Source organism: Phytophthora infestans, genomic scaffold (genome assembly GCF_000142945.1).
Source record: "Phytophthora infestans T30-4 supercont1.60 genomic scaffold, whole genome shotgun sequence".
Classification (NCBI taxonomy): domain Eukaryota; phylum Oomycota; class Peronosporomycetes; order Peronosporales; family Peronosporaceae; genus Phytophthora; species Phytophthora infestans.
The window spans coordinates 134742-148130 of record NW_003303699.1 but is presented as its reverse complement, the minus strand read 5'-3'; the positions used below and the strand labels follow the sequence as shown (position 1 = coordinate 148130).

Here is a 13389-nt window from a genome sequence, read left to right as displayed (position 1 = left end):
ATGCCAATGTGTAGCCATGCCCCACCGCCAGCAGACGCGCTGCTGTTCCCACCGCCTGAGAAAGACCAACAGAGCCATAAGAGAAAAGACAGAAAAGGACACAAGAAAGCGGAGAGTTTTACGCTAGCTACGCTGATTGAGGAGCTGAATAGTAGCAGTGGTGTTGCAGCTGTAGGGGCCGCTTCAGCGGTGATGACAAAAAGAGGGTCAAGTCAGAAACAGCAGTTCCAGACAGCATCCAAGTATGCCAAGAAACTGGCCCCAGTATTGGCTGCTGGGGGCGTAGTGGGGGCGATCGCCATGGGTCCAGCCGCCGGGGTATTGGCTGGCCTCAACATGCTGGTGGCCAGTGTGGGGGCGGAGACGGTCATGGCCGGCATTGGACTCACCGCGAGTGCGGCGGCTGCGGCCACAGTCACGCATCAGAGCAAAGTGAAGGCGGCACAGCGCAAAAAGGAGCGACTGAGGAAAGGCGAGTGGGCGATGGAAATCTGCTGGAGCTGCAAGAAAAACTTCGACGGAGCCCCCTCGGACGAGGCGTGTCGAAAAGATGCAGAGTTTCTACGTCGCTTCCAGCTCCCAGTCGCGCGGCCACAGAGCCAGGAAGATGACGACACGCAGACGTTAACGACGAGCTCAGCGCACGAGACCAGACCCGAGGACGTTGAAGTGTACCGGTTTCTGTTCGGTATTTTCTCTGCTCCCAGCGAGCTTCTAGGACAAATGAATGTGCAGCTGTGCGAGGCTTTCCGCCGGCGCTTTACAGCTAGACACCGCAGGAAGATGAGGAGACCGAGCTTTACGGGAAGCAGTAGTGTCCACGTCACCGAGTTGAATACTGTTCGCGCAATGGCCAAAGACACGCTTCAGGACACCAAGATGTACGTGGCTCATGTGCTGGGTGCCACGCTCCAGTGCTTTCCGAGTCTAGCGAGCACTCCCGAAGCTGTAAGCAGCTGCACGCTTGCTGTCGAACGGATCGTTTACGACGACATCCACGCTTTGGTGTTCGCCGAGTTCCAGCGCGCGTTCGTAGACGCCGACGCCTCCTTCGCTGATAATCTGGTGGATATTCGCCGGGAACAGAAGTATCACTCTTCTGCGTTGCTACAGCTGCCTCAAGAGGGTGAGAACCTTCAGAACTCTGTCCTCGCCGAAGATCTCCAGAAAGCGGAAGCTACAATGGTCACGATGATGCAGGAGACGACCTCGCCTCTGCTCAAGCTGGTGCTGCTTTGTGACGCGTTCCGAAGCATCTGCTGCTTCGCGGAGAAGTTGCATCAATCTGCCTCAAACGCCGACATGTTGATCCCTATTTTGTGCGCATTTATGGTCGAGTGTCCACGAGTGTGTGGCCCAGGCTCGGAGTTCGTGGCTGAGATCGCATTTATCTCGTTCTTCACGAACGGCGGCGGCAAAGGCGTCGAAGGCTACGTGTTGACCACGTTCCAGGCGTCCATCCAGGTCATCGCTGCCGTGGACCTGCCGAGTGGACATGCGAAAGAGCTGGAGCTTTTCATCAACGACGATGAGAGCGAAGCCGCAGAAGAAACGGATGGCGACGACGACGAGTTCTTCGACGCCGTGTCCACCACAACACCAAAGTCTCAATTACAGTCATAGAGTTGTTATGTTCTACTAAAGAAGAGTGCCTTTATTGTAGATAGTAGAAGTGATACGTGGCTCAATGCGACGACAACCAGTGAGACTGGATGCGAGATGAATTATGAACCGATATCGTTGCAACACAGCTACGGGCTCTCTAATAAGCGTAGTCAAGACGCTAATCAAGGGGTGAATAGTGGTAGCGGTGGAAATCTTCGAACAAAGTCCACAATATTCACGTGTGGTGAGGTTAAGCTTCGAACGTCGATACAGTCTGCAAGTCTTCGTGGCGGGTGGCTAAATAGCGGCTAATGACTTGATACAGCGGATTGCACCATAGCTGAATCGACCACAGAGAGCACCGGGAGCTCTGCGTTTAGCTGTTTCCCTCCTCTCGGTGAATTCATTCGTGCCGCATCCCCAGCCGGAAGGTGCTTTGGCGTCTCCAGCCTCTAGCAGCGATCTTGGTCAATGGAAAGCAGCTTTTGAGACCGCACTCAATGCCAATGCCACCATTGCTCAAGCGTGGTGCCAAAACACTTTTCAATCTACCCTCTCACTGCTCATCACGTACTAACACTACGTACACTTATCACCACCGACGATGATTACCGGTCTTTGGTCCCAAGAAGAACACTCCAAGTTCCTCGTCGCCATCAAGATCTACCCGCACGGTCCGTGGCGCAAGGTCGCGGCGTATGTCGGCACACGCTCCATCCGCCAAGTGCAGACCCACGCCCAGAAGTACCACGAGAAAGTGGTGCGTCGTATGCGTGGTCTGCGCAAAGGACGTCGGTCCTCTGGTCGTAAAGAACACCGTATTGACGACGACTTGCTCGCTGCATGCAAAGTCGGCGAGGGCTTCGGTGTTGTCCTACCCAACCGCATTACAGTGGAACAGCCAACAACTCCCACTTTCGAGCTGATGGTCCCGCTCTTGTTGGATTCGATGCATGGATCCACGAGTCCTGGTGGCGTCGACTCCAACGGTATTTCCGACACCGCTATCGACACGAAGGACTCGGTAACCCAATACCAACTCCCGACGATTGACGAGTCACTCGATTTCTTGATTGAGCGATTGACTAGTGCGGTGAACGAGACTGTCAATATCCAGCTCTGAGAAATCCTGGTGTTGCTTTGGCCTGTTGATTATTTGTGTTAAAAAATAAAAGTGAAATACTACCGGTATTCAAATTTATGAATTTTAGAAATATAATACGAAGTAATTGCTGCAAGATGGCCCAAAGTGCAGCCGAGAGAGACGGCAATTGCTCCATAACATCGAGAAAAGGCGAGCTGTTGCAGCATGTTCGGCCGAGACAAGTGGGTCCAAGCGAAAGCAACAAGAAGCGCCATTGGGCCAACTTGCTGAAAGTAAAAGGTGGTAGAGTGAACAGCTGTAGATATTAGAGAGCTTTAGTTTCTGGAATAACGCAAGGCTTGGAATAACGACTCTCTGGATAAAATCTGAATAAATGACGGATAGATTACCGATCGATATTCCAATATTGTATATTGCCGCTATTCCACTGGAAATATATTTCTGAGCGAAGAAAAGTCTAATTCCAGTTATTTCAGAATCTAAAGTTCTCTATTATACCCCGGTGACTTTCTTTCATTTGACAGCATTCACGCAACAATTATCACAGAGCGTACATTTAATATTTTGCACCCCTTTTCTGAATAGGGTCAGTCTGTGGACTGAAAGAGAACCTGTTGCTGAAAAGTCGCGGTTCTTGTCCTCTCGCATTTAAAACTCCGAGCCCACAAATTCTCAACACCCAGTTCCCGATTCTTAGGGGTTCTGAGTAATTATCAGAACTGTGGTTCTGGTTCGGTTCTTTTTAGGCGTGGGTCTATGGTAGTATTAGTTCTATTCCTTAAACTCAAAAAATGTCCCAGCAAGTGTTGGCTATTATTATGTACATAGCATACCGAAGGTACCGGTACCTACGATTATAACCCTTAATAACATTTAAGATTCCGCGGTTTATCATGGACACCTACTGTACAAAATTTTCACTTTGTTCAAACTTCGAACTTACTATCAGACAGGCTCCGCTCGCCTATTCCTCAGTCACGTGGCTCGATACATAGTGGCAGCCGGAACGTTACCTCTCGACTGTGTTGCACTCAACGTTCTCTGGTAACTCCACACAGAAGCTTGGGCTAGTAACCTAGCGGGGTACCGCAGTAGTGTAGAGCTGAACGCGAGACAAGAGAAGGAAGCGCAGGAACACTTGAGCTTGTTGCCCACCGAGAAGGAATGGGATTAGAGGAGGAAGCCTCGAAGGTGACAACCCCCTCTCTCTTATACACGAAGTATACACTAACTGTCGCGTAAAAATACGATCGTCCCACGTATACTATACCGTAACAGTAGAAGCAAGTTCCTCAGAGCTGTGTGATCAGGCGGAGCTCGACACGCCAATCTCCACACCTTCTCATAATGTCCACTCGGTCCCTGCTGGCCTTTGTCTCTGTCATGTCCTCGTGGGCCTGGGATCACCGGCAGCTGAGTACTCGCTTGTTGGCTGAGCAAAGCGCTATGGTGGACAACACGGCGAGAGACGTTTTCTCGCCGGCCCCTCGAAGTCTCTTCTCGCCTTTGAAGGGGATCAGACGTGCATCAATGCAAACATATTTGGCCTCTACCCCGCCGTTGCAAAGTGTGATCTTTTATATCTTCTTTCATTGGTGGACGGGGGCTCGAGTACGGTACCTGCCTTCATGGAGGTGCTCAAAACCCTGTTAGGTGTTGCGATGAGCTCAAACAGCTCCGGGTCGGCGGACTAAAAGTCCACGCTGTCTTCGTGGGGAACCATTTTTTATGTGTTCTGCGACATTATGAACACGAACGCAGGCCCGTGCATTGAGACGCTGTTGCCTGCACTGATTAAGCTATTTAAAGTGATGCAATGTGCTGCAACGAGCTCAACGGGTACCTTGAATTGATGAAACTTCTTGTACGAACAGTAGGAGAGAATGCGTCCTACTTGAAGTCCTAAATTGTCCTATTGTCCTAAAATCTGAAAAAAAACTAGCAATCGGCTCATAAGCAAACCAATATTTAGGACACTACAATGCGTTTTAGGACGAAACAAGCCAAGCTCCGCGTGTCCTAATAGGACACTCGACAACTAAACACTTTGTCTGTCCTATTAGGACAGACAGCAACTCAGACCACTGTCCTATTAGAAAAACACTAAACCCATCATGCACTGTCCTATTAGGACAACGCTACTAGCTTCCGACAGTCTTTTATCAGTACAATTCAGCTATAATAATTTTTCAGTTTTTTAACACAACAGCAATTACACAAGGGGAAATTGTATTAGGAGGCTAGTACCTTAATTCTATCTGCATCTACTCAAAGGTTTTGTAGTCTTCGGGAATCTCCAGTTTCGTGGGTGGGGCATGCTGAAAGGCTGTCTGGCGGAGGTGTTTGATATACTCGATACGTCGGATATAGCGTGCAGTCTCACGTTTGATGCCTTCAATAAAGACTTAAAGGCCGTATACCCATTCGGGACGCAAAGTCGCGATTGTACTTCTTCAATGGTTTGTTGGTAGATCACATCAACCTCAACACGCACCATCTCCTAATCATTCCACGTCGTGGCGTCATACCTTTCCATCCAAGTCTTAAAAGAAATACTTCCAGAATGCATTCCACTATGTCTTTGCTCCAGTTTCGTTGCCAATACTGTGGACGTATTTAACACCTAAAAAAGTTGCAAACAGAGTGAGATTCAAAACACATTACATCAAAAAGGTCAGATTCAAGTTGTAAATAGGTATGATAGAAATATTATAGTCCATACCTTTTTTGCGATTTGGTTCACAGGGATGACAGCAAGCGTGTCAAGTTTGCCGGGCTGAGCGCGCTCTTGATTTGGCAGTCTGGAATGCGTAGATCGGCTATTTTACGACGTAGTGACTATTTCCAGTGAAACAGGCACCCTACGAGGTTGACACGGAGAAACTGCTCTAGAGCTGCATTAATTAAAGCCTTTTCGAAGTCACACGTGACGTTTTCAGGGCTCACCTGCCTGTTGCTCAAAATGATGAGCTCTTATAGCACCCGCCAGTACATATCTTGCGACTTGCCTTGAACCAACACGTAGCAAATGGGTACGTAGAGATTGACGGCAAGCTCAAACGCCATCACAATCGGGCATTGGCTGAAAGGTTTGGGTGCCACCAAAAAGGTGCCATCTATGAAAAGGGTAATCTTCGGATACCGCAGTATCAGAACCAAATCAGTGTGCCCAAAACCAATCATGCGATAAATCGGTGGTTGGCTATGTGGGGTACGCCAAACTAAACTGTAGAAAGGACCTAGTGTCCTTGTCGCTTACACGGCGTACTGATGGAGAGAGTATGGCCTCATATACATCGCCGCCCGTACACTCCTTGCGTGTCTGCTTCACTATAGAGACGACAGGTGCGCGTGGAATGATAGTGAGCGTGGCGTCGTCGGCAGCGTGGAGGCGCTTGATCCCGTGGTACACCTCTTACCAGACAACTGGTGGAGAGGTAGCCATGTTGCTGACGCTGCGTCGCTGTAGCTCTGGGTGCATTTCACTTCGCATATCAATGACTTGTGGAACCGCCTCGTCGCACGTATGTAGGACCCCGTCTGCTACAACTGCACCTGATTGGACAGTTATCTTAGCCTTGTAATCTTTGCGGAACCTCTTGCAGACGTAGTAAATAGTGCTTGATTCAGGGCACGAGCGCTTGATGTAGAAGGAGTAGCCGCGATGGTCCATGGCGCTTAGCTGCCGTGGTGGAGATTGAGAAATGGTTGGTTGTGTGCTCAGGGCAGTAAGTAGCGCTAATGTGAGTATTAAGTAACGCTTATGTAAATTTACTGAAAAGTAAAAACAAATGAGATTTAGGACAATCTGGAGGACACAAATTATATTATTCTGTAGCGACGGATTAGTCGCTTTTTAGGACACGTCTCCTGTAAAATTTAGGACAAATAAGGACACTTTAGGACGTGTCCTTGGACGCATTATCCTACACCTCCACGTCATTCGGTGGGTTGAAGGCAAAGGTTCGAGCTGCCCCACCTCGACTAGTGTGGCGTTGCTGACTGCGCTTCGCCTCGAAGCTGGTGCTGCGACAGTCCAACGCGAAATGGATCTCAACAGCCTCTTGGCAGTCAATGTGGCCACGCAGAGAACAAACGCGAGCGTTCCTCCCTTGCCAACGGCCGTCTAGACAACTACATTTAGGAGAAGCTTAACGTTTTGGCGAAGTAGGACAGGAGATTGCTAGCTGCTGATGATATTGTCAATTCCAGTGAAAATTGGATACCGAGGGTGATTGACGGATAGTCTGAAAAATCAACACTTAGATATGATTGGTCAAAACTCACCAGCTGCAGCTTAGGTTGAACCACAAGCTGATATTGATGCGAAGTAGCGTCCGCTGGGGATGCTGGTATCTGCTGCTCAGGTTGACCAACAGGAGATGCAGATCGGGGTGATGTTCGACGTCGTGTGGAACGTGGAGTCCGCGGCTGTCTAGCTGTACCAGGGGCTGGTTGAAGGTCGAGCTTGAGCTGATTCACCAGGTGATCTTGCTGCTCCAAGAAGTGACGCTCGTTGGGCTGCAGATGACACTGGACCCGGGGTTGAGTATGCCCTAGTCGTGGTCGCTGGCAGTGCTTCTCGGCCTGGAGGTGTACGCCGTCGTATTGGACCTGGGTGAGTCTCCGTTGGCGTCCGAGTACGCTCAGGATATGGAGATACACGGGCCGAATGTGGCGATACACGTGTTCGACCACCACAGCGTGCACCATCAGTTGATGCAGCACCCGTTGGTGGGGGTCCTCTTGCGCTACCAGGCGAGACGTTAGATCGGAGATCCACTACCGTTTGCTGACACGGGAAACGTTGCCGATGCGCTCTGCTCTGAGCTTGTAGTGTGTGGAAACCTGTCGCATGTAATGTTTCCGTATGATGTATGGTAGGATGACGATTTCATAGGCCATTCAGCGCGGGTGATTAATAAATCAGACGCCAGGAACGCTGAGACCGTACGCAGCGCGACCGCAAATAATGTGCGCGCAAGACAAAAACTTTTACATAGTAGTAGCAGGAGCACTGGTTGGAGTCTGTTCGCACCACCCACCCCTCTCTGGGCATACCAACGTGGTGGGCTCGACGCACTGACCACTTAACAGCAGACCTGTAAAAGTTCGCCGCCTTTTGTTTTTCCTCATTTTTGAGTAGAAAGCACAATACTTGAAGTCGAAAACGAATCGTTCGAAGTGGCCACGAGTCATTCCAGCGGCACAAGATTTGTTTACGGGGTCAGTGCGTCATCAGGGCAGCGTGGTTGATTAAAAAGCGGTCTTCAACGGAGATGAAAAGGTAACTTCCCTATCGCAGGTGTGTCTAACGGATGATACAGACTTCTCTATCGCATTTATCGTAAATGGAGAGGCCTTCTTGCCAGAGATTCACGCTGTTGCTGCGCTTTGGTGCACTGAAAATATTCCTTGTTAGGGCTCGATAGCTCATTCATCACGTTTGCCACGCAACCATCATGGATCTTGGATGCATTGTACATGCATAATGATCACGCTGCTTTGCTTTCTGTGCCGATCTCAAGGATGTCGTACCGTCAGTCCAACGGTCGGCTGGCGAAACGGGCTTAACCGAAGGGTTTGTGATCGTGCTCAACCAATGGACCGAGGTGTGTAACGGATATCTGCGGCTTTAATCGATAGTCAAAGGTACAAGTTCATCTGAACTTTCAACTTTCCGTCTCCTCCTTCATTTTCAAAACGGCGAACTGCTACGCAGTGCTTTAGTGTCACCTGGTCATGGCCCTCCTTCGAGCGTGGCTCACTCTGCTGCTGCTAACGGTCCTTTCAGTGCTCCCATCAACGTTGGGCCTCAAGGCGCAGCATCGGCAGCTAAGCGTCGATGATCAGCAAATCTATCTGCGACTACTGAAAGAACAGTCGGTCATGGCGGACGACGAGGCGGCCTGCAACGCCAGCGCCAGTAGCAGCATGTTGTCCACGTACCTTTCGGCACTACCGTCAGTCGCGGGGCTTCAGGGCTGTATCGCCACCAACATCGCGCAGCTGTACCCGTCCATCGCGGGGTCTGGGTCGCAGTGTAACCTCACGACGCTCAACTCGCTGGTGAACGGAGATTCGGACGACTCTGTTGCCTTCAACGAGGTGCTGAACCTCTTACTTGCAGGCGTCGTGGGCTCCAGCGGCTCCGGGTCGGGGTCGGTGGACCTAGCGAGTGCCTTGTCCTCGTGGAGCGACGACAGCAGCACATTGCAGGGCTTCTGCAACGTCATGAACACTCAGGCGGGCCCCTGCGCTGACACCCTACTACCGGAGCTGATTTCACTGCTGGATAGCGATGCACCGTGCTGCAGTGAGCTGAATGGATACCTCGAAGTGGCAAAACTCATCGTCCCAACGGGGCAAACACTAGCGCAGACCCTCTCAAGTCTCATCAACGGACTGCATCAAACCATGTGTACCACTACAAGTGCAGACGACCAGCTCTGCTCTGTGCCTCTAAGCTCCTACCTGTCTGGAGTCGTGACCAGCGACGAGTCTTCGCTGCTCGGAGCCATCATCTTCAAGGCAGGAGTGCCGCTGTACGCTGCATCCGAGAGCGACGTTTGCTCGTCGCTGGAGACGAGCGATCTCGCCAGCGGTCTGGGGAGTGGAGACATTTCATACTACGAGGCTTCCTGCTGCGCTTCGGGCCTTTCGACGTTCCTCCAGAGCGTCGATGCGGTGGCGACGCACCTGTTTGGCAATTCGATGGCCGAGTTGTTCACTCTGATCACGGGCCGACAGAATGCCGCGTCCCAGTTTACTGCGCTGTATTCCACCATTTCAGACTGCAGTTTCGACTCCACTTGCACAGCGCCGTCCTTCGCGACTAGCTCAACCTCCACCGCCGGGTCCTCATCCAGCACCACCGCCGTGAACAACAAATCTCCATCCCCAGAGAACGTCACGTGCATACGTCTGGACTTTTGCGATAGTGACGACGTGTGTAGCAAAGTGTGCGAGGCTGGATCTGCTCTCATCGAGCCGTGGGTGGCACGTGCGATCACGTACCAGCGCAACCTGACTTACTCAGAGACGCTGTGCTACGCAGAACTCCCAGCAACACACAACAGTGTGATCACTCAGGCTCATGGCTACGGCAACCGCGACCAGCTCTTCAACGCGAGGCTTAACGCCTCGAATGCCGCCTCGTATATGCGCACAAGCAACCAGTTTCTCAGTTTAAGTGACCAACTGGATCTGGGCGTACGTTTCCTTGAGCTGGACGTGCACTTCTTTGCGTCGTCACTGCGTAGCGCTCATTGCTCGGACTCTGGCGTCGCATTCGTCGATGACGCAGCATCTGCACTAGTGTCCTCGTTGGAATCTGTACTGGACGCCAGTGGACAAGACAGCACGGTACAGTGGGGATCAGAGCTAGTGGGCTGCTTGCCGTCGCTCAGCGGCATCCGCGCCGACGAGCAGCGCCTACACAATGAGTCATTGGGCGAGATCGCCACGTGGTTGTCGAGCCATCCGGATGATCTGGTGGTGCTCTACACTGAGATTGGCGACGAGGTGGGCACGTACTCGCAGTCAGAGGCCCTACTTGAGCTGTACACGACCATATTTGGCGACCTGCTCTTCTCTCCTTCAGACTTTGACGATGCTGGCGGCGATTGGAACGGCTTTACGCTGCAAGAACTCATCAGTCAAGGCAAGCAAGTCATTTTGGTGACCACACCCGAGGCGAACGACCAAATGTTCTACATGCGCGAATTGTGTGCTGGTTGGGCGGATGTCCCGAGCAGCTCGACCGGCGCGTCGGGAACGTTTTTCGGTGAGTCGATGAACGCTGGGTCGCTGGTTCGTGTTTTCAAGAGTGTATTACACTATGCCACGCTCACGGAAAGCGCGATGAGTGGTGGTGGAGCTGAAGTGGACACGGCCAGCGAGCCTGGTCACGTGAATGCTTCGACCTTACCCGTCTTTGTGGACGCCGGAGTGAATATCCTAGCCCCCGACGGACTGGACGGTGCGATAATGACCGCAATGGTTTGGTCCTGGGCGAAGAATGAGCCGGACGTGGATACAGCGACGGCCGTGCAGCTCTCGGCTGCTGATGGCCGGTGGTACGGCGTGGCCGACTCATCAAGCATCAGTCACGTGGCCTGCGTGAGCAACAACAACCGTACGACGTGGCAAGTTGTGGCTCAGGGCTCCAGTTGCCCCGAAGGCTATGCTACCGGCGCACCTCGCTTGGCGGTGGAGAATGCGGCACTATTGACGGTGCTGCAGACCGAGACCGTCGACGCCCAGTTGGACGTGAATCTCACAAACTTTCCGGCCATATCGGCTGCGGACCAGGCAGCATACGACGCCGGTGATACCAGCAGCAGCCAGTCGCGCATTGGTGCGGATGGCACGGATCTGGGAGGCAGCACGGTCAGCGGGGTGGCCACAACGACGACGTGGTCCTTAATGGCGATAGCTGCGATTGTAATGACGCTGTGGATTAACTAGGAAGAGCTGCGTGCATTGCACGGTAATACAGTACATTATTGATACAACTACACCGTGAAGTGCCAATGCCATTACTGTAACGTATACAGTACTGTACCGGTATTATTAATGGCAGTCCCGAATGGCAACATGCTTTAAAATTTGCGCACACCCGAGTGCGCCCGAATGTGTCCGAGCTACCCGAATGGGGGCATTCGATGTATACATGCGAATCATGTATCGGTGGATAAATAGTTCAGTGAAGTGTAGCCAAGTTCAATGACATCCCAGGCAGTGTCAGAGTAAAATGCATCAGAAATGTAAAGTCTCATATTATGCCGAAGAAACTTACACAGACATACAGAGGTACCGGTATCGTAGAAGCTGCAACCTTTGCTTGTTCACATATCCCACGTCAGAAGCTCCCGTAAAGGCTTCGAATGCCAAGAGAACGTAAATGCCACAATTGTAGTTGTCGGTCTGGATACCAATGCTCGATACGTACGACTGGTGATGATACCTATCCTTCGGTATCGGTAGGACCCCCACCAATTTGTGCGCGATAGCTCGGACGCTGGCCGCATAGGATGATGACATCGGGTCGTAAGTGTATATGCTTTCGGTCGATAGGTCGATCATGATAGCGCACCAATGATTTCCATTACAATTGATGGGAACGAGCACCTTTTCGTCCGAAACCCCGGCGAAAAGAGACGCAAGGCCCTCCATGTCTGTAGTGTTTTTCCCGTTGACAGCTACACCGACGTGGCTCGAATCCAGGTTGACAGCGGATCGGACCGTAGTTAGTAGCCACCGCTCGTTTAGCAATTGAGTCGGGATTACAGATTCTACCTTCATGTCTTTCCGTATGTGCCGGCAAGGAAGTAAGCGCGTCGCCATGAAGAGGCATGAGCACGTCCAACTATTCTAGTGAACCGTGTAACTGACTCGAGGCTCGTCGAGGGCATCTTCCGACCTTGATTCGCTATGGATAGCGTATACTCCGGGAAATACCTCATTATACTGATACGAAGCTTGGGCGACGGCAAACGTGTACTGCTTGTAGATCAGCTCACAAGCGTGTTGGCCAACGAGGTTGGCAACATGCTTCATCTCCTTATCGTAGTGAGTATGCTGGACGGAAGTCACTTTAAAGACTTGGTCGTTAAAGCTGCGTTCCTGACGACTCTGGTAGTACATGATGGAGGCAATGCACTCGTCCAGATCCATGAACGCGTCAACCCACTCTTTAAGCTGCTTCCATGCCGACTCTAAGCGGTTGTTAGTATTGTTTCCAAGAGTAACCGTGTTTTGACGCTTGTATGCACACCATAGCTCTCTGCAGCTATCCCAATTCTTCGTAAAGTAGGCTTCAAACGCATGCAGATTGGGGTCGCATTCCTCTTCGGCTTCATTGTGAGCATCCGAGCCGGCTTGAGTCTGAACTAAGTCCGCATCACCAACGCGAAACCCAATTGGACCCGAATCACCCGCTGAGTGCCCGACTGAGCTCGAATCCAACATTAAGTGCCCAACTGAGCCCGAATCAGCCACAGCCTGCCCGAGTAAGCTCGAACTGCCCGAAGCAACGCCAAATGTCACAAGGTGGCGGAGGTAGCGACGATGCTTCAAATAGGCTGCCTCAGTAGGAGCATACACGAGCAAATTGAATGTGCTGCGTAGCTGGTCCTTTTGCCATGAGGTGAAACCATAGTCCGAAGATGCCACAGCCTCTCTCAGATACTTCAACACGTGAAACTGACAGAGCAGTATAGAGGCATCCGGAAACGCTGCCCTGAGTACCGACAACTCCGTAAAGTCTTTGTCGATAAGTATGCTTTGGACTCGAGTCCATGCCGGATTGTTCTGCTTAAACTCCTCGATTGCAGTGACGAGAGTGTGACGACGTTCATTCTGCAGAAGGGCGTGCTGAACAAACTGTCCGTGGCCGAAAACATCGTGCGCCATGAACGAAAATACCTTGTACTTAGAAGCATTGGTGCCGTGGGTTGCATCGATCAAAAGAACCTCCGGGAATTGCTCGAACATCAGCCTCATGTGCTGGGTTTGCAATGTAATGCAGGTCGCAACTCGCTAATTACATTCAACACTGCACGTTAGCTAAGGTATCGATAGTCAAATTGAACGAATACTATACCTTGGTCTGCATGGTCTCGACAAATATACGTCCAATATTTCCTGGTGCTTCACAGAATTCTTGCATCCATGTT

General features: G+C 51.4%; 4 protein-coding genes across 4 annotated transcripts; 3 read left to right on the top strand and 1 right to left on the bottom strand.

Annotated features, from left to right (window-relative positions):
- Positions 1-1623, top strand: PITG_17560 (uncharacterized protein; the record flags this gene model as incomplete). Its single annotated transcript, XM_002896395.1, has 4 exons — positions 1-162; positions 217-565; positions 608-811; positions 860-1623. 4 exons carry the CDS (start codon positions 1-3, stop codon positions 1621-1623), a joined length of 1479 nt encoding a protein of 492 aa, XP_002896441.1.
- Positions 1624-2171: 548 nt separating this feature from the next.
- Positions 2172-2798, top strand: PITG_17559 (myb-like DNA-binding protein, putative; the record flags this gene model as incomplete). The annotated part of the gene is made up of 1 exon (XM_002896394.1): positions 2172-2798. The coding sequence occupies one exon, from the start codon at positions 2210-2212 to the stop codon at positions 2726-2728; it is 519 nt and encodes a 172-aa protein (XP_002896440.1).
- Positions 2799-6636: 3838 nt separating this feature from the next.
- Positions 6637-7423, bottom strand: PITG_17557 (uncharacterized protein; the record flags this gene model as incomplete). Its single annotated transcript, XM_002896393.1, has 2 exons — positions 6637-6836; positions 7156-7423. The coding sequence occupies 2 exons, from the start codon at positions 7421-7423 to the stop codon at positions 6637-6639; spliced, it is 468 nt and encodes a 155-aa protein (XP_002896439.1).
- An 889-nt stretch (positions 7424-8312) lies between these two features.
- On the top strand, positions 8313-11179 carry PITG_17556 (uncharacterized protein; the record flags this gene model as incomplete). Its single annotated transcript, XM_002896392.1, has 2 exons — positions 8313-8322; positions 8505-11179. The coding sequence occupies 2 exons, from the start codon at positions 8313-8315 to the stop codon at positions 11177-11179; spliced, it is 2685 nt and encodes an 894-aa protein (XP_002896438.1).
- Between the last annotated feature and the right edge of the window lie 2210 nt (positions 11180-13389).